The sequence below is a fragment of the Cucurbita maxima genome, unplaced genomic scaffold (assembly GCF_002738345.1).
Source record: "Cucurbita maxima cultivar Rimu unplaced genomic scaffold, Cmax_1.0 Cma_Scf00007, whole genome shotgun sequence".
Classification (NCBI taxonomy): Eukaryota; Viridiplantae; Streptophyta; class Magnoliopsida; order Cucurbitales; family Cucurbitaceae; genus Cucurbita; species Cucurbita maxima.
This window is the reverse complement of record NW_019272023.1, coordinates 2,155,239-2,175,354: the sequence shown is the minus strand read 5'-3', so window position 1 is coordinate 2,175,354 and position 20,116 is coordinate 2,155,239. Positions and strand designations below refer to the sequence as shown.

The 20,116-nt window shown below is 35.7% G+C and overlaps 2 protein-coding genes across 2 annotated transcripts; both read right to left on the bottom strand.

The window, feature by feature from the left end:
- Positions 1 to 1,438: 1,438 nt before the first annotated feature.
- On the bottom strand, positions 1,439 to 3,784 carry LOC111481734 (WUSCHEL-related homeobox 11-like). Its single transcript, XM_023127313.1, has 3 exons — positions 3,226 to 3,784; positions 2,696 to 2,874; positions 1,439 to 1,628 (listed from the first exon to the last, which is right to left on the bottom strand). The coding sequence occupies exons 1-3, from the start codon at positions 3,782 to 3,784 to the stop codon at positions 1,611 to 1,613; spliced, it is 756 nt and encodes a 251-aa protein (XP_022983081.1). The 3' UTR covers positions 1,439 to 1,610.
- Positions 3,785 to 9,251: 5,467 nt separating this feature from the next.
- On the bottom strand, positions 9,252 to 18,959 carry LOC111481568 (villin-3-like). Its single transcript, XM_023127062.1, has 24 exons — positions 18,518 to 18,959; positions 17,390 to 17,542; positions 17,079 to 17,178; positions 16,921 to 16,989; positions 16,586 to 16,822; positions 16,313 to 16,490; positions 16,034 to 16,166; positions 15,493 to 15,652; positions 15,268 to 15,418; positions 15,081 to 15,181; positions 14,834 to 14,992; positions 14,119 to 14,187; positions 13,974 to 14,042; positions 13,743 to 13,880; positions 13,369 to 13,497; positions 12,027 to 12,174; positions 11,891 to 11,901; positions 11,675 to 11,815; positions 11,472 to 11,597; positions 10,793 to 10,855; positions 10,597 to 10,701; positions 10,270 to 10,510; positions 9,884 to 10,089; positions 9,252 to 9,801 (listed from the first exon to the last, which is right to left on the bottom strand). The coding sequence occupies exons 2-24, from the start codon at positions 17,443 to 17,445 to the stop codon at positions 9,688 to 9,690; spliced, it is 2,904 nt and encodes a 967-aa protein (XP_022982830.1). The 5' UTR covers positions 17,446 to 17,542; positions 18,518 to 18,959; the 3' UTR covers positions 9,252 to 9,687.
- Positions 18,960 to 20,116: the final 1,157 nt, after the last annotated feature.

The following is a 20,116-nucleotide window of genomic DNA, read 5'->3' as shown; positions in this document are numbered from 1 at the left end:
TTTAGAAATTAGAAGGGCTAAATAGAAAGAAAAAAAAAAACATTTTGAAAAATAAAAAGGTTGTCTTTGTACGAGATTTGGTAACCGACAATAAATTGAAAATTTTAATGTAAAGAAACAACTAAACAAATCTTTAGGGCTAAATCTCTGTCTTTGTCTCATACGAAAAATGTTGGCTGTTTTTTCCATTAGCTCACATATATTTTATTTTCTCAATGAATTATTGGCCATATCATATTTTCCCTCTAATCAAACTATTATTTTTCCGCGTCTAGCGACTTCTTCCACTCTCGGTCCCCGGGGTTCGAGACGAAGAATATTCCGTTTAAACTTCCTTTTCGATTCTCGTTTCCAGCCCTTTTCTCTTTTCGATCCCGTTTAGTATAGACCTTCACAGGTTAAACGAACATCCCTTTTTTAAGTCTTTATATCAATAATTATAAAGGTGACGTGGAAAGATTAATTACCTCGAATATTTACCTACCAAATTCCATTTGACGAACGTTATAAACTTTAATTCGCCACGGTATTAAAATAATTAAAAGCTTTTACCTGCCCGAAAATAAGAAAGTAGGCACACAAATTTGTAACCCTTTTTAAGTATTGGTTGAAGAATATATTATTATTTTGTCTAATGTGTCATCAATTGTATTGTACTCATTAATATTTACATGTCAAGTTGTTGCATATTTTTAATAATAATTAAAACTACTGAAAATAAATTTTATAATAATTAAATGGAAAAACAAAAATTATTATAATTAAAATTTAAATAAGAGGAAGAATAAAAAATTAATTTTATTTTAGAAAAATCAAATATTTAAAATTATTATATTACATTATTTAACTTAATATAAAATCTTATTGTAAAGTCACATTAATGATAATTATTCTTCTTAATTAAATTCTATTATTTCATGTTTATTTTTAAGATTTAAACTTTATAAAGTTATTGAAATTAAAAAAAAAAAAAAAAAACTAAAGAATTTTTTTGAAAATAGGGTTTTCCTTTTGAATTTTGTTTAAAATTTTAAAAAATAGTTACAAAACTCGTCAACAAAGAATATTTATATTATATGAATCGATTAAAGTGTAAATCTTACCTATAAAATAAACCGACATTATGGGACGAAACCTTGTCTTTTCAAATATAATATTCTAGCCTCGAACCAACTTTTAATATCAACACGAACCTCAAAAGAATTTAGGTTTGTGATAATTTTTCGAACGTAAACCCTAAATTACTCGTTCCATTCATACAAGGCAAGAAATGGGTCCATTTCTTTCATGTTGTTTTAGGGTTAATATAAATGGTCTCCCATGACATAAAAAAAAACCAAAAAATAAGAGAAATTAAAGAGAAAATGAGAGATATTTATGTATATAAATATGGAAATGGGTATGCTTTGAAGGTTTATGATAAAGTTTTTGTGTTTTTTTTTATAAAAAACAGATCCAAAGTAACCAAACCCCAAATTAAACATAAACATTAAAAAGAGGAAAAAAGGCAAATGATTTGAAAGAGAGATTTGTTATGAATTGTCTTGTTGGTCGGCGCTGTCGTTTGTTGTTGCTGCTGGTAGCTGCTGGTAGCTGCTTTCTTTCCTAACTCATGTCGGTCTTGAAACCTGTGACACCAAAGTTCCACACTATCAGCTTAATCATCATCATTATTAGCTTTCTCTTTAGCCTTTGTTTTTGTGTTCTTTGTTCATTCATTGAATGTGAGTTGCAATTTAAAGAATGCCTAAGATTATAGTTTCCTATCCACACAGACAAACTTCATGGAATCCTGGAAAGTTCTCCCTTTTTTTTTTTTCACCTCGTTCGTGAATTTTGAATCACGAACGGGCTAAATGTAATGAACAATGTACTATTTGCTTTTCTGAAGCTAAGAGTTTGGATTCATGTCTTATGTTTTATCTGTTCGTGGATTTGTGTCACGAGTAGGATAAACGTGATGAAGAAAGTATCTATTTTGAAGCTAAAAGCTCGATTTTAAGCTGAAAAAAATGATGGGTTTGATACGTTATCTAGAGTCGGTGTGATCTCTACACCGTACCCTTGTTAGTCGTCTTTTTTCATTCTTTCCTTTCTAATGAAAATGATTCCTAGTCAATTCATGGTCCTATTATGCACTTTTAGTCCTGAAATTGAGGACATCATTTGTTTAAATTAACACCCAATTATGATGTGTTTTGATGGTTGTTTGTTAGGGTTCTTATCTTTTAGCTCAAAAAGTGGATTCGAAGAACTCGAACATCTGGCCTTTTGATCATTAATATATACCTTAACGAATTGAACTATATTCAGATAGCTCAAGCTTCATAAACCCACTTCCCCACTCGATGTTCCTTCAAATCTAAGTGCATCCGTCTAGGTTATCTCCTAACTCAGCACTACACAAATGATTCCAAAAACCCTATTTCTTAATTGATTCCGTCCATTCATTCCAGAAAACAAAATAAGAATCTAACATCACAACTAAAATCTCTTTATTTCAACAAATTAATTGAAAATATCTTTATCATCTAAAAAATATTTGAATTCTCAGTCAGATTCCAGAAATAACGATTCGGTAATGAAAATCAACCCTAACAAGAACATAAGCAACAAAGGAAAGCAACATTATAAAATTTGATCTTCCCGAACGAAATAATTATCGAACGAAACGATGAAATTGAGGAGTAATTACCAGAAAATAGCTTTCACCATGCTGCAAAGAGTGCAGAGAGATTCCAAATTCATTGGTAAGAACTGGGAGTCCTGATGAATGAACCAACACTGTCTCTTGCCCAAACATTGCCTTCATGTCCACTGGCCCTTTTGGCACTTCTGTCGGAACTCCATTTATGAATATTATAACATTATACCCTTCAAAAAAAAAAAAAAAAACATCAAAAACCCTATTAAAAAAAACATACACACATTTTTGAACTGTTCAGATCAAAAACCGAGTAACCAAAGGTTGAGGATGGTTAGGAGGGAGTCTTAGATTGGCTAATTTAGGGACGATGATAGGTTTATAAGTAAGAAATATATCTCTATCGGTAGAAGATCTTTTGGTGAACTTCAAAACAAAGTCACGAGAGCTTATACTCAAAGTGGACAATATCATACCGTTGTAGAGATCGGTGATTTCTAACATAAAGAACGAAGCTCAAGCTCAAGAACTAGCAGTCACATCATCAAAAAGTTATCACCTTTAATCCATTGGAACCATACCTGATTGAAACTCCAAGTTTAAGGTTTCCGGCGGGCAAAAAGACGGCGCCACACCCATCTGCTGATCAATTTCCGACAAACCCATATGACCCACCATGGAAAAACACCCACTTTCACTAGTACCGCCGCCGCCACCGCCACCAGAAGCAGAGGAGGAGGACGACGACGACTCACCTCCGAAGTAAGAGGAGGAACCAGCAAAATTCATAACACCACTATTGTAGCGACCGCCGTTACCACCGCCACCACCACCACCACCACCACCACCACCGCCGCCGCCGCCGGTAGCTTGGTGATTGGCGGCAGCCTGAAGCTGACGCTGGCGGCGGCGAGACCGGGAGCGGCGATTCTGAAACCAGTAGAAAACATTGGCGTCGCCAACAGAGCCAAATTTCTCAAGCAGCTTTCTAATTCTGACAGTCTCATCTTTTGGTGGATTCACCATTCCACTATTGAAAATAGATTCAAGAATCAGAATCTGCTCCGGCTTCGGCGTCCACCGTGACCTCACCGGCTCCGCCCTCTCGGAGCTATTTGGATCATCGCCGTGATTTTCCATTACAAAGCCAAAAAATGTGGTGTTTTTTTGGTTGCTCCGATCAGAAATATATACATAGATATCTAGATAAGAAGAGATTGGTAAGATTAATTATTGCCCTTGGTGTTTTGGAAAACTATAATTTATACACTTAATAATTCCCAACAATATTCTTGATTTTAACAAATTAATATTGGATTCCTTGGATGATAGAATTGTCTTTTCACACTCCAACCCCTAACTCTTCTCTTTTTTAAACTCTTTTTATCTTTTTATAATTATCAACCATCAATTTTTAGAAAGGCTAAATTACGAAAATACCCTTGAACTATATAGCTAGTCTCGAATGAAAATACTGTCGTAATTTTCGTCTAATATTTCGGCTCCTATGACGATTTTGAAATGTTTTTGGAGGGTCGAAGGTAATATTTGCAAATAAAATATATTTACGGGTTCAAGCATAGTTTATGTGGGACTCCATGTCTGTTGGGGAGAAGAACGAAATATTCTTTATGAGTGTGTGGAAAACTCTAAAATTTGAGAGGAAGCTCGAACGGGAAAGCTCAAAAGGACAATATCTGTTAGCGAGAGGTTGTTACAGGAAAATGAAAACTAAAACGGTGTTCCAAAAGTGAAGACATTGAACATATCCCTTTTTTGGTGGTTGATAAAGGAGTATTTTGTGTAACCTAAGCTAAGCTATCCCCTAAAATTGTTCAAGTGGTGGGTAATATCATTAACAATGAGCAACCCTCTTCCTAGCTTCTAAATCATTATCTCTTTAACCCAATTTCCAATTTCAAATCCTATAATTTCATTAAATACCCACGTTTTAAGACGTTGTCGGCTATCACTTCACTCTTTTTGGACACCCAACGTCTTTATTCATATACCATCCGATATCTAGCTCTAATACTATTTGTAACAGTTTAAGTTCACCACTATTAGATATTGTTAACTTTCAGTCTCACACTTTTAAATCAACTCTAAGTTGACTTTCTATTTAACCTTACTTTATTTCAGTTTTTACCCCCACTTTTGGTCAAAAGTACACTGAATTCATGGTCAAATTTGAAGGGTTTTGGAAATGGTAAGAATTCTTGGCCATTCAAAAGAATACAACATTAATTATTTTTTAAAAAAATTATCTTAATTGACTTTTAATTATGGATAAGAAACCTATCAAATAAGGACATCGAGGGGTTCATTAGTATGATACCCGAATAAAAGAGAGGTACATAAATGAACCAAAACCACGTTTCAATGAGTGAGACTTAAAAGAGTTAAAAATTTATTGGAATTAAATTTTTTTAAAATAAAAGATATAATAACATTTCTTTTTAAATATTATTTAAAAAATTCTTTAAATTGTCCTTAATTGTTAATTAATCCATAATTAACATTAAAAAGTGAAACAAAAAGAAAGTACAAATAGTTTGTACTTATTTGGGTATTATGAAATGAGACTAATTATTAATCACCCTGTTGTGTGTAATTTTGTGCAGGCATAAATAATATATATGTATATATATATATATATATATATATAATTATTAAATTTTCTTTTATTTAATTTAAAAATGGTGATTAATTTTTTTAAAATATATTTTATTTAAAATTTTAAAAATGTTAATTTTTTAAAAAAAATTAAAACTAGAAAAGTATTTAATGGGGTGTTACCAAACTCCTAAAAATTTTGTGAATATTTACAGTGAGCTTAGTACTTTGGTAAAGATTTCTTACGAAATAAGAGAGATTTTTAATTGTAGGAAAAAGAGAAAGATTTTATTCAGAACATTAATTATTGCTACCATAGGCTTCATCATTTTGTTTTTTGCATCACACCCCCTCCTCTCTCTCTATATTTTAAACTTACCCTTCTACCTAACAAAAAAAATATTTTTAAATTTTCATTTCAACCCCTCGGTTACAAACACGGCCATTACCGTTAAGTTCGTAGAAGAAAACATTTGTAACAGTCCAAGTCCACTATTAGTTGATATCGTCTGCTTTGGCTCGTTATGTATTGTTGTTAGCCTTACGGTTTTAAAACGCTGAGAGGTGTTCAAACCTTTATAAACAATGGTTTGTTCCACTCTCTAACCGATGCGAGATCTAACAATTCATCCCCCTTGAGACCCTGTGTCCTTGTTGGCACACCACTGGTGATTGACTTTGATACCGTTTGTAACCGCCTAAGTCCACCGCTAGTTGATATCGTCCGCTTTGGCTTGTTACGTATTGTCGTTAGCCTTACGGTTTTAAAACGCGTCTACTAGGGAGAGGTGTTCAGACCTTTATAAGCAATGCTTTGTTCCACTTTTTCCAACCGATGCGAGAACTAACAATCTACCCCCTTGAGACCTAGCGTCCTCATTGGCACACCACTCGGTGATGGGCTCTAATACAATTTATAATAGCCCAAGCCCACCATTAGTTGATATTGTCTGCTTAGACCCATTGCGTATCGTCATCAACCTCACAATTTTAAAACAAGTTTACTAGGGAGAGATGTCCACACCTTTATCAGCAATATTTTGTTCCACTCTCCAACCGATGTGAGATCTAACAATCCACCCCCTTGAGCTCTAGTGTCCTCACTAGCATACTGCTCGGTGATTGACTTTGATACCATTTGTAACAGTCCAAGTCCACCGCTAGTTGATACCATCCGTTTTGGCTCGTTATGTATTGTCGTTAGCAATACGGGTTTAAAACGCGTCTACTAGGGAGATGTGTCAACACTCTTATAAGCAATACTTCACTCCACTCTCCAACCGATGTGAGATCTAACAATCCATCCCCTTCACACCTAGCGTTCTCATGGTTACACTACTCAGTGATTGACTCTAATACCATTTATAACAGCCCAAACCCACCACCGTTAGTTAATATTAGTTCGCTTTGATCCGTTACGTATCACCATTAGCCTCATGCTTTTAAAACGCATCTACTAAAGCTAATTAATTGGTTAAGTGCTTATCTCAATACGATACGTGTAGAACCAGTGGTTTTATACCTCTCCTCGAATGTCTACAACTTCCATTCTTTAAAGCTTCAAAACGTGCTGTTTATGGTAGCTTTTTGAGAAACTTCAAAGTTTGCCAAAAATGTACTATAATGGGGTTTGGGGAATAGTGTTTATATTATTTATATATATATTTTTTATTTTTTAATTTAAATAAAATATTCCAAATAGTATTCTTTGTTTTCTAGTTCGGAGTTCACTTCGAAGTTTGTATCTATTTATTTGAATTTTAAATAGAATAATTATTATTTAAAATTCAAAAATTTCTGGAGAGGTATATGAATAAACTAAGACCATATTCGAATGAAAATAATTAAGAAAAACTTACTTATACTAACAAGACGTACTTCATAGTTAAGTATGTTTTACTTGAGTAATTTCATGTGAGTGAGGACAAAATATGGTGGAATGACTCGTGTTGGTTCGTGGGGATATTTTTTTCACGGTTAGAAACGAGGAGTAAGTAAAGTAGGTATGCCATAAGGGAATGTCGGAACCATTACGTGTCGCAACGTAGACGTAAATTTATAAATTAATGAAAAAAAAAAGAATAATAAAATAGAGATCGTGTGAAAAGAGAGACAAAGAAACGAGTTAGGGTTTCGGCGGGGAAGAAAGTGCACGTGAAAGCATGCATGGAAAGCCGCGTCACTGGAAGGAACTTAATTATTTATTATTATTATTATTATTATTATTTATTTATTTATTATTTATTATTTCTTTAAAATATAGGAAAAATCCAAAAGCAATGGTCAAAAATATTGTGCAATTATTTATTACCTATGACGTTAAAGAACAAACATATGCCTATCACTCCCATTTTCAATTTCTTTTTTAATTTTTAAAATATTATTATTATTATTATTATTATTTAGCTAGAATTTAAATATTTATTTAATAAAAATAAAAAAAGAGTAGAAGAACATGAACCGACTCTGTTCCTCAGCCGCGGTTTCCTGCCATCTGTGTTTCATTGTTTGTTTTTTAGGGCGCAATCCTCCTCTTGTCTCTCTCTCTCTCTCATTAGGCATAATTACCAACTTTGTTAGGCTTTTAAATATATCTTAATCTATCGTTCAAGTCGTTCATCCGAGTTTAAACTTCGAGATTTTTGTAAATCGGATTGATGTGTATGAACGATATGTTGAAGGTTAAGTGGTCGTTTAAGATAGTATTAAACTACGGCAATCGATCTATATCGAACCCTTTTACGATATCATTTTCTTTTGCAACTCATATTCATAGCTTACGTGTTTGATATTCGAAAGGTTGCATTAAGAATATAGAATGTTCGGGAGACTTTTGGATTGATTTTAAATGATTAAATTCCGTGAAAAAAAGTGGAAAATTACTTTGAAACTTGAAAAAGTAGATAATTTGATTTAATAAATAAAAGGGTATTTTTAAAAATGAATTATATATTATCGACGCATTTTAAATATATTTTTTTGGGGGTAATTTAGACATTTATTTAAAAAGTCTATTGTCCCTTGTATTTATAGAATAATGCTTAGATTTAGATATGAAAATATTGAGATGTGTTAAAAGTTATGTATAGCATGATTAGATGTTGTTTCTCTTTGTTACTACAAGCTCTTATATTATATACTTTCATGTGCTTTTGCTTCATCGATTTTGTCGCAAAATTATACTTAATTAATACATGTACATCTAGTTCGGATAATCATTCTTAATTAAAGTTGAAGACCGGAGAGATCGAAGGGCTAAAGTGTACCTCGGCCATAATCGATATGTGAAGCCCCATTGGATAACAGCATGTAAAGTGTACCTCGGAGGTTTGTCTCTACAAAGTAGCTCCTAAACTTAATATCTTTATTTGACACAATAGTCTTAATAGCAACATAAAGTCGTAGTAGTTTACTAAAACTAAGTTAAGCATGATCACATTGGATATGAGGTATGCCTCAAATGAAATCCATAGGAAGACATAAGAGAGAAAACGTAACATTTCAAACTCACTATGGACAAATATTGTCCGCTTTGGTTCGTTACATATTGTCCTCAGTTTCACAGGTTTCAAACGCATTGTTAGGGAGAAGTTTCCACTCTCATCAAGAAATGTTTCGTTCCCCTTTCAAACCAACGTGGGATCTCACAATCCGCCCCCTTGGGAGCCCAACGTCCTTGCTGACATACCACTTGGTGTCTGGCTCTTATATCATTTGTAACAGCCCAAACTCACCACTAGCAGATATTGTCCACTTTGGCCTATTACGTATTGCCATCAACCTCACGGTTTTAAAACACGTATGTTAGAGAGAGGTTCCACACCTTTATAAAGAATGTTTCGTTTCCCTCTCCAACCGATATAAGATTAGAACATTTCATTCCCTTGAATGCCAACAAGAATAAGACTTCATTCCCTTGAATGCCAACAAGAATAAGACGAGAAATTCAATAGCAACTTCAAACTTAGATGCATATCAATACTGATATATAGATATCAAACAACAGAAAAATATGTCATTCCTTGTATAAAATAGAAGGACGCATACGACGTATTCGTTTCATATACAACCCGCAACCTACTAGCAAATGAAAACTACGACAGTAGGGCGAAACTTGCAAATAAACTACTAGAGGACCAAATGAAAGAATTGGCTGCCTGGTTCTGTGTTCTACAACTTCTGAACATTACATACCAACCAGCAACAATGACCAAAGAGTCATACAGAATCAAAAGGGCAAAAAGAGATCACTCCAGGCAGCAGCACAATTGAATGACAATAACTATGACTATGTTCAACAATGGCAAATATCAAAATGCCAACACATTTCAGCTCAACCAAGATAAACAAGAAAACAAAATAGATGAAGAAATGTAGAGTTGATACTTAGAGAGCAGCGATAATCTCGTTCGATCTCGATTCATTCACTAGAACAAATCAGCTTTCTTCTTTTGCATGTCTTGCTTCCATTTTGGCAACTTATAGAATACTTCTTTTGTTGTTCCAAATACAGTTTGGAACTCTTCATCTGAGAGATAGGCCTAAGAAAACATGCCCAAATAGTTGGAACTAAGGAAAATATGTCTCTATTAACTCGCCAAGAAAACGAATACAGAGACTTACCTCTCTCTTTTTCAGATCAATTCCGGTCACTGGGTTATCGGATCTGGCCTTCAGTCGATCGTAACTAAAAACAGCTAGACTACCATTCTCTTCCTGCAGGCCCTCTTGATTTACATCTGCTTCGTCGGAATAGTTTTTCGATACAGGAGTCGTTTCCCATCGCTCCTTGAGATCCAAGACTTCTTCAGGGTTCTCTATTTGTTCAGCTGCCACCGTTTAATGCACCATATTCAGTTCTTTGATATTCAAATCTTTACTTATCTAACTCAAACTAACAGCTAAAACAAGAAATCAATGCAAGCTAGAAGGCAATATGGTGCTATTAGATTAACCCGTTATCCACCCGAATTTTTCGATAGAGAAATGAACGGGAAAAGTCTTCTAACCTGGAACATTACTCTCTGGAGGAGGAGAGGAATCATTAGCCTTTTTCTTTTCAGCAGTAAGAACAGATGAAAGAGCAGCTACAGCTGCTGCCCTTTGTGAGCCTTTCCCTCTGCCTGATACTCTCGATGTAGACGATGTATTTGCAGGCGACGACTTAAAAGCAGAGGTCAAGGCAGCTAGAGCTTCAGCACGTTGCCTCGGACCACTTCCCTGGCTAGATCCATTGGACTTATCTGGACTCTGCCAATCAATGGCCAATCAAATCAACTTGAAATTATCCTTACTCTTTAAAAACACACAAGAAGTTATTGTGCTGTGTAATTTACCAAGTGGGTGGATTTATCTGCAGAAGGATTAAATGCAGACGATAAGGCAGCTAAAGCTGAAGCTCTCTGCGTTGGTCCTCCTCCTTGGTTCCCATTTGACTTTTCCTATCTCAACAAGAGCATGGAAAATCAGATAATATTATCTTTATAATCTCATACCAAGAACAGAAGCTTGAAGCTAGAGGAAGTTGATTACCTCCACAGTATGTCCAATGCCAAAGAGTAAAGTCACCTTCTTTTGGAATGAGTTCCCTTGAACCTGGGTTCCATCCAAAGATTAAAACACTGCGTATGGCAACTCAAATAAATCGTTCCATTGACATCATTTTATGAATTCTATGCACACGCTAATTTTCATTTTATGATAAAGTGTGTATTAGGGTGTAACAGCCTAAGTCCACCGCTATCAGATATTGTCCTCTGTGGGTTTTTCCTCAAGGTTTTAAAACGCGTCTACTAAGAAGAGGTTTCCACCCCCTTTTAAGGAATGCTTCGTTCCCTTCTCCAACCGATGTGGGATCTCACATAGGGGCTTCTAGCATTTGTGCAAATTAACATGGATGCCCAAAGAACCAAATTAGTAACAGCTAAAGATAAAGTCCGTATTAGATGCTTCTACGCTTCGAAATTTATTTGTTCAAACGAGAGGATGCTTTTGAAGGTTTTGCTTTTCCTTTTTTTTTTTTCAAAGAACGGAGTATGTAACTACAAGCAGAGAATGGAAGTGATCATATTATCAAAATTTCATGGCCAACTATGAAGTACTGAATACATTGTTTTTTCTGTCAAATTTTAACAACAGCATAAATTTGTTGAAAGTTCGCAAGATTTATAGGATCAAGCAATAAACGAGTAATCGAAGTTTGAGCACATACAATGGCCTTAGAATAATCCCATGAAAAGTACGTCGTGAAGAAGCATGGCTCGTTTCCTTCCGAAACTTTATACAACGGCACATTAGGAGACAATCCCTCTAGACATGCAGCCATCTCCACATATTTCTGGAAAAAAGAAAACGAAACACGACATGAAATGAAAGCAAATTGAAATATACACGATATAGTTCTGCGACTCCTACCTGACCAATTTCCCAAGCATTTTGCTTTTCTTTCGGGTCAACGGAATGACCAATCCATATAAACACTTCAGCTTGAGTGTCAAGTATCAAGATATCCTCTGTCAACAGATCATCTTGAGAAAAGTTGTAAATTTCCTCTACCTGCGCATGATAAATTTAAGATCATAATACTGCATCTGGTTAACTTTTTCATCAACAAGGAATCCAAATATTCACCTGGAACTTTCCTTTAAGAACAAATGCGAAGATCAACCACCAACAGGGAAGCAGTTAAGAATGAAAAGTCAGCAATGATAACAGTTGAATACGAAATGAGATAATTTCTTCTAACGTACAAAAGAACCTATGTCACCTTGACTGAACGAAAATGCATACAAGTGGGGATCCCTGACAATATCCTGAGATACTTTTTTACTGTTGTAACTTTGTTTCCCTCCAAGTGGAAACCAGAAGGTTGAACTCTCTGTTCCTTCCTTTGCATGTTTCACAGTAGCACCTGGCTGTGTTAGAGACAAAATAACAACCGAGTTAACAAATATCAGTATACATATATGAAAAGAAGAACGAGACAAGATATCTTCGAACGCTAAAAAACGATACTTCTTAATCTGTAATTATCGAAAGACAAACGAAAAGGTATACAAGAAAATCTACTATTGTAACTTGGGTTTGGCTCCTTTTGTTGGGCTATCTTTTTGTATGCCCTTTTGTGTCCTACTATTGTAATCTACTATTACAACTTAGCATTTCCATTATTTTAACTCTTAAAAAAAGTTTCTATAATAGCCCAAGCCCACCGCTAGTAGATATTGTCCTCTATGAGCTTTTCCTTCCAGGCTTCCCCTCAAGGTTTTTAAACTGCGTTTGCTAGGGAGAGGCTTCCACACCCTTACAAAAAATGATTCATTCTCCCCCCGTGGGATCTCACAATCCACTCTCCTTCGGGGCCCATCATCCTCGCTAGCACTCCTTCCTTTCTCCAATCAATGTGGGATCTCACTATCCACCCCTCTCCCCCCCCTCCCCCCCCTCGTGGCACAGCCAGGTGTCCACCCTCCTTCGAGACTCACCGTCCTCACTGGCACACCGCGTGTCTGGCTCTGACACCATTTGTAACAGCCCAAGTCCACGACTAGTAGATATTGTCCTCTATGAACTTTTCCTTCTAGACTTCCCCTCAAGGTTTTTAAATGCTGCTATTGAGAGTTTTTCACACCCTTATAAAGAATGTTTCTTTCTCCTCCAAACTAATGTGGAATCTCACCGTTTCCATGAAAAAAAAAGTATCAATATGCTTAAAACCCCAATTTTATATATTTCACTTCAATAATGATGAACATATATTTCTTTTTGTTCATTTTTTTAGAAAGCAAACAAATAAATAAACGTTTGAACACTTAAGCTCAAGTGTCAGTTAATTCTTTCACATATGTTCCTAAGTGTCCAATGCATATCCTATCCATTGTGCTCAACAAATACTCACTGTCATCTGATAAGCATCTCAGCTGTTCTGGACATCCAAATTGTTGAACTAGTACCTGACGTGGAGTGACTATAGTGCTTAATAAGTAACCCAAATGTCAAACTATCCACTGTTTGTCAGACACAAACTCGTTGTCCAAACAAAAGTTTGGATGTGACACATGCAAAGGAAGATTTGTAACCATTCAAGGATAAAATGTTTGAGACCTTACCTTTAGAAACTCTGCGACTTTTGCAGCTAACTGTTGCTGCTCGAATGTACTTTGGTTTCCATGCCATGAGAAAACGGAAGAGCCAGATTGCAGGATAAAACACTCTGTAGAGTTCAATGACGTCGCAACCTAAAGAATCAGAAGTTTAGACATTACCGTAACACTTGAATATTAAATGGCTCAAATTAGAAACAGACTTTCAGCATAAACATGGGGGCATTTCCAATGACAATGTTATAACATCATTTCCAGTCAGCTTGAATATATATACACACATATATTTCAAACCTCGAGAGGGAAGATTGAAAGGCGTTTAAAAAAGCATGAACTGCAGGCAACATAGCAAAAAAATGATCAAAATCACTAGAACATACAGCTTCAACTTGCACTGCTTTATTGTTGTGAATGGATGTTTGAGATATCCTAATAAGGGCAACAGAATCTGCCGTGTAAGTTTCATCAGCCAAAGCTTTATCTGCAATGACTTTCTTGTAACTAGAGCTCAAGCCACCCTACAGCAAAGTTCATTAAGAAAATGATGGTTATCTCTCACTCAGGGTCCCTCTCAGTCCCACATCAGAACCTTGTAAAGGAAACTACATCACCTTGAGGACTACAAAAGGTTGAAAGAGGGCAATAAATTGGGGTGGCTCTTTGCCTTCAAATATGCGACCCTGCAAGAAAATATATGATAAGGAAAATTTCAAAGGTAGAAACTATTTTATCATCTATACGTTATGATTATGTTACCTGAACAGGCCTCCCTTTCAGCGAGTTGAACATTGTATTAGTCAACCGTGTCGCCATCTTTTGATCTTCCTGAGGTTTGAAATATATGGTTTGACAGCAATTAAACAATAAACACGTTTATGCACAAATGCACTTAAATGTGTTGTGAAATTGAAATGTTAGGTTAATGAGAAAACATCCCCACACTTTTTGTACGGATTACAAGCAAATTTTTATTTATAGGAAACAATAGTGACTTTCATTAGATCAAGGAAAATACTATGGTGATGAGAATCCACCAAAAGCCAAGGAAATTAAGGAAAGATCGTCCAAAGTGTATCACACAGTAAGGAAGGCTAGAATGCGTCTACTAGGGAGAGGTTTCCACACCTTTATAAGGAATGCTTCGTTCCCCTCTCCAACCGATGTGGGATTTCACAATCCACCCCGTGGGGACCCAGCGTCCTCGTTGGCACACCATATGGTGTCTGGCTCTGATACCATTTGTAACAACCAAAGCCCACCGCTAGCAGATATTGTCCACTTTGGCGCGTTACGTATCGCCGTCGGTCTCACAGTTTTAAAACGCGTCTGCTAGTGAGAGGTTTCCACACCCTTATAAGGAATGGTTCGTTCCCCTCTCCAACCGATGTGGGATCTCACAACCACATTGCAAGTTAAAGTGTATACTTTATAATAGTTAGATTTTCACAAAATAAATCCTAAGCTGACTAACCTCAATGCTGTCCTTTCCAAACCAAGAGCACAAGAAATAATCTTCTTTCCTCTCACCAGAGTGGTAGGTATAAAGAATGATGTAGCAGTCTCCACAGTAAAATTTACCAATATCCTCTTCTGGCAATGGAGTTTTGGCACTGCCATTGATTCGCCATACCTGGAGAATGAAAACCATCAAGAACCCAATTAAACAATCAAAACTAACTTAGTCATTTTAAACAACCAAAACTGAGAATCATTTAAACCTCCATTTTTCCACCTCCCTCCAGCAAGGGTGGAACTTCCTCATTCACTGGTGCACTCTTTGATAGTCCCTTGAGACCAAGACCTTGTTGCTTCAATAGAGCTATTTACAAAGAGAGTACCATACTGAATAATACTTGAAGCAAGCGGAATAGAAAACTCATTTTATAAATTGGATGTGATAACTACCAGCTACTTTTCCCCTTCCTTCCTCAGCACCGGTAGTCGCTGATCCAACTGGCCAGGACTCAAAGTTGGACTTAAAAGAATGTGTTTCATAACCTTGTATAACCCGAGTAACACGAGTTGCCTTTGGCCTATTCTGGCTGGCAATAAATTCCTGAATATAAAGTATTGTTTTGATAAATCCCGTACATAACGTTAATTAGTAGAAATTTTGGCACGGGGGCTTACCTCGGCTACTTGAATTGCTGCTTTTCGCTCCTCTACTTGCGTCACTCTTCCAACCCAGACAAATACTTCAGCACCACAGTCCAGCAGATAACACTTATTATTTTCCAACAGGGACTTCGATAATTCGCCATCAACAACTTTTACTTCACCACCATCAATGCTAAAAAAATCGACAGAAATTAGAAATATGTGTTTCCAGGTGTGAGGTTCGAATCCAAAAGTTAAGAAAAGATCATCATTAATCACAGAAAACTTTATATTCCAATGATCTTCTATGCTTCTTCAAAATAAATTCTTAAACAAAACAAGAGAAAATCATCAAAATGGAGGAATGCTGTGATAAAATATCCTCTAATACTTTCTCACGTGAGTTCATTTGCTTGTGAATATCAGAATAGGCTCATTATAAATTTCTTACTGGACTGTATTAGGCTAGGAAGACAATAGATTTTATTAGGAGCCATTATCCATTCTAAATCATTTGCCACACGAAAATTCAATAAATTTTCTTAAACTAAAATCAGGGAATGCCAACACAAACCTGTGAAGCTTAGCAGGAGTAGATTCTGGAATTATGTCGTCTTCACTAGCAATTTTCTTCCCAATAGGAGCAAAGCCACCAAATAGGACCCAAAACTCACCAGAGTCCGACTCCGTATCCAACTTCCCGTCATCTAGTATGTTTAAAATAATGCTTAACTCAATGTATTGCAATATGAAAATCATCAACCATGAATTAAAAAATACAATTGAAAGGGGCACGGATGGACCATAAAACAGGGGGATGGTCAAAAAACATTAGTATATCTTCTATTCCTACCAACAATTGCAACATCGCACTTCCCCTCGTGATTTTTATCCTTCAAGAATTGAACCACTTCCAAAGCTTTTGCCCTCTCCTGGATATTAGAGTTTGCACCATTGAACTGAAATATCTTGTTCTCGGTGTCCAAGATGAATACATCATCATGATTTAGTGATGAACGAGCAAAGGGAACCTGGATAGCCAAATGCAAAAATAAACATCAAAACTCCTTGTCACTGGAAGAAATGCTGTTGAATATACAAACTCCTGGAAAGAAAAATCAAGTGCCTGTTTCATTCGGATAACTCGCTTTCCTCTACAGACATACAATCGTGTTTCAAATTGTTCTTCCTCGGGTTTCTTAAATCCAGATGCGACACCTCCCTCCAATGGTATGATACAAGGTTTGAAGTATGACAAGAATTTTTCTGATTCATGGCCTTGAATTTCTCTGTGTTGTACTGCACGTCCTCCAAGAGACGCGTCAAGCTCCACAGTTTTAATAGCTGCAGTTCCTGATTCATCCTAACACAAAAGCCAAAGAAAATCAAGTCCTAATAAAACAAAATTCACCTTTCAGTTCTCAATGAGGAAAGGAGGAAGATGAAATAAGGAGATGATACCTGACTAGTATCTCTTCCAATCCAAAAGTGTATATCATAGAGGTAAGAACCACCTTTTCCCTGAGATGTCTGCATAAAAAGTAAAGATCTAGCTCAATAACAAAGACATATCACAAGATTTGCAAGCATTAAAGACGAGAAGAACTAGAATGAAATGCCTGTAGAATTATGTAACTATCCCCCATGTAAAATTTCCCATAGTCCGACTTTGGCAATGGAACAGGTTGAAAGTTCTCAATTCGCCAGATTTCTGTTCCACTACAGGAAATTAAGTTCAACATCTCAAACTTCTGACACATGCTCTAAATATAATCCATCACATACAAGAAGCTACAGTCAAATATTCTATCGAATCGCACTTCCATATTATGAGTATCCAAATAACACAACAAGTATACAGCTCTAATCTCGAATGAATTAAAGAACATTATTTTCCAGATGAACAAGTTTCTAATTTTTCTAAGGATACACTCTCTGTCCAACTGCCTGAAATGCAGGATCCAAGGCTTTGGCAGAGCTAGACATTGGAGAATATTTCTCTGCTACTATCTCTTTAGTTTCAAGAGAAACTGACAGTTTTTAAATTACTGAATCTGAAATCCGGAAATGCCACAAGAATTCACTGCAAGAAGAGAGAAAACAGGGGTGTCAAACAGAGTACAATGGTGATAAATCAGTGGAAAACAAGAAAATAAAAGATACATGAACAGACTTATAAAATTCAATGCAAGCAAAACAATATGAGCTATTTCTTAATGTATTCTCTTGCATTTTTCCCCTTTGCTAGACCTTACATCGCCACTCAAACAAACATCTTAGATCTTCATCTCATAGAATCCTTTGAGCATGGCAATGTAAGTTCAGTCACTGATCTTCACCACATAACCACACATTAGAGAATTCCATGAGCAAGGATGCCCTTCTATTTCAGTTTCTCGATGCTGATGCAAACATCGTTTAGGAGACATGAATGACAAAAGTACTCCCTTAAAACTTCTGACGAGACAATCCATGTTTTTACCAAGAATTAAAAGAAAATACAATGCAGTCTGCTTGAACCCTCAAAATTATAATCAGTATGCTCTTTAAGATTAAGTCAGCTGCTGTAGTCCAAATCTCAGATGTGGAAGAACAATCCAGAGAACAAATCTCATTGTTTTGTTAGCACTGGACGATATCGGCTGCTGTAATCCAACATTGATATCTGGAAATTCTAAATTGGGAGATTTACTTAGCCTAACAATTACCCATATCCAAGTTGCTAGATTCTCCTCGAAATAATGGATGAACTACAATATCAAACTTCAAGTACACAGTAAGAACGCATCCAACTGAGATAGAACAAGTCCAAAACATTTATAAATCACCAATAAAAGGATCAACAATAAACCACAAGGTGGCATGTACCAATCAGATCAAAGCTTTGAGGGCATCTGAACCAGATATGAACACAATAAGAACAAACAAACAAAACCCAGAAAGAAAAAATAAAAAACAAAACGAAGAAACACCCAGATCAAAAGAACAATCACATGGGGTTAGCGATTAAAGACGAGATCAGCGATAAACAAAACGCAATCGAATTGATTCAGCTGACCTGCACGGAGATCTCCCACACCCTCTGGAAACAAAGGGTGGAGGAGAGAGGAGTGAGTAAGAAACGCAAGAAAGCGGAATGGGAGAAGACGGGGCCGCAGAGCTGGCAATAAAGAAAGATATAGAAGATAGTTGGAAAAAGAAAAGTGGGAATTATTGCTGTATGTGTCTAATTTTTCTTTTCTCTCTCTCTCAATTCAACTTTTCAGGCTTTTGAGATAACAATTCAGGGCGAGAAAGAGAGCAATCAAAGTTTGGTTGGGTCGCTCGAATTACAGTGGAACAAGAAAACGGAAACACACGGAGAAGAGATGGAATTGAAAATCGTTATTTAAGGGAAGGGATCCGTTGACGATGGCACCGCCCAATTGGGGCCCTGTTTTTTCTTCGATGGCTCTTCCAATTGGAAGTGTTTGGTAATTCCGCCAAGCGATTGGAAGAGTTGGGTATGAAATTTCTTAGAAATTAAGATTGAAATGACAAACTTTGACAAGAACACCTTATCCAAATGATATGAACCTCAAGCTCGTTTGCAAGTTCTTGATTTGGGGGTGACGTTATGGTATGGTAAGAAGCCATTGTAGGGTTTTTTCTTATTCTACATTGAGCTGAATTCAAAGTTCGGCTTAGAATCGAAAAAAAATTCAATCACAGTCGTATTTTTTAAACTGTGGGGCATCATGATTTTGACACGATAATGATCAGTTTTAAGAGAAACCCGAATCTCGTTATATTTTTTTTACTCGTCTGTCGACTTCGTCGAATCTTAGACAAGGTTCTCTTTCGCCCACGAAACTAACTCATACCAAACATAAAAAGTTGCAAATAAGTTTTTTTTTTTCGATCTAAGAGCAACCAAAAGATATTAGGATATGTGAAGAGCGACGTTGGTTGAAAAAGGAAATGAAACATTCTTTTATAAGGGTGTAGAAACTTCTCTTTAGTAGACACGTTTTAAAATTGTGGAGCTAACGACGATACATAACGGGCGAAAAACGGACAATAAGAATTTGGCTGTTACAGGATCGAAAACGTAATACTCACTAAGCAAATTTTTATCGACACTGTTTGAAAACGTTACCTACCAAATTACTACTAAAAGTTATGACATTAATAGTGAAAATGGTCGTATATTTAATGTATTAACGATTATAATAACATGGTATATACCTAGCTTGAGCATAGCTCAGCTTTTAAGGCAATATGCATATGCCTAAATCAAAAAGTAATTGACTCGTATCCTCCCAATACTTTTTGGCTCGTGTTCTCGATTTTAATTATTTGAGTGCTCCTAGCAACATCAATTTTACATCATTGAAATAATCACGATCAAAATATAATAGAGACACATTTTTTACTTTGCTTTCAACGTGATTAAAAGTGATTTAAAATCATTTAAAATATTTTTATTGAATTAAGTTATTGGAATAATAACAAAAATTAATTTAACAAATTATATTTTTGTGACGATTAAAAAAATATCATTAATTATTTACCATGATAGCGAAAATTGTCACATGACGTATATCGTCATAAATGAATGACATATGTATGAAAAATATTATATGATAACTCTGCACAAAAAAAAAAAAAAAAAAAA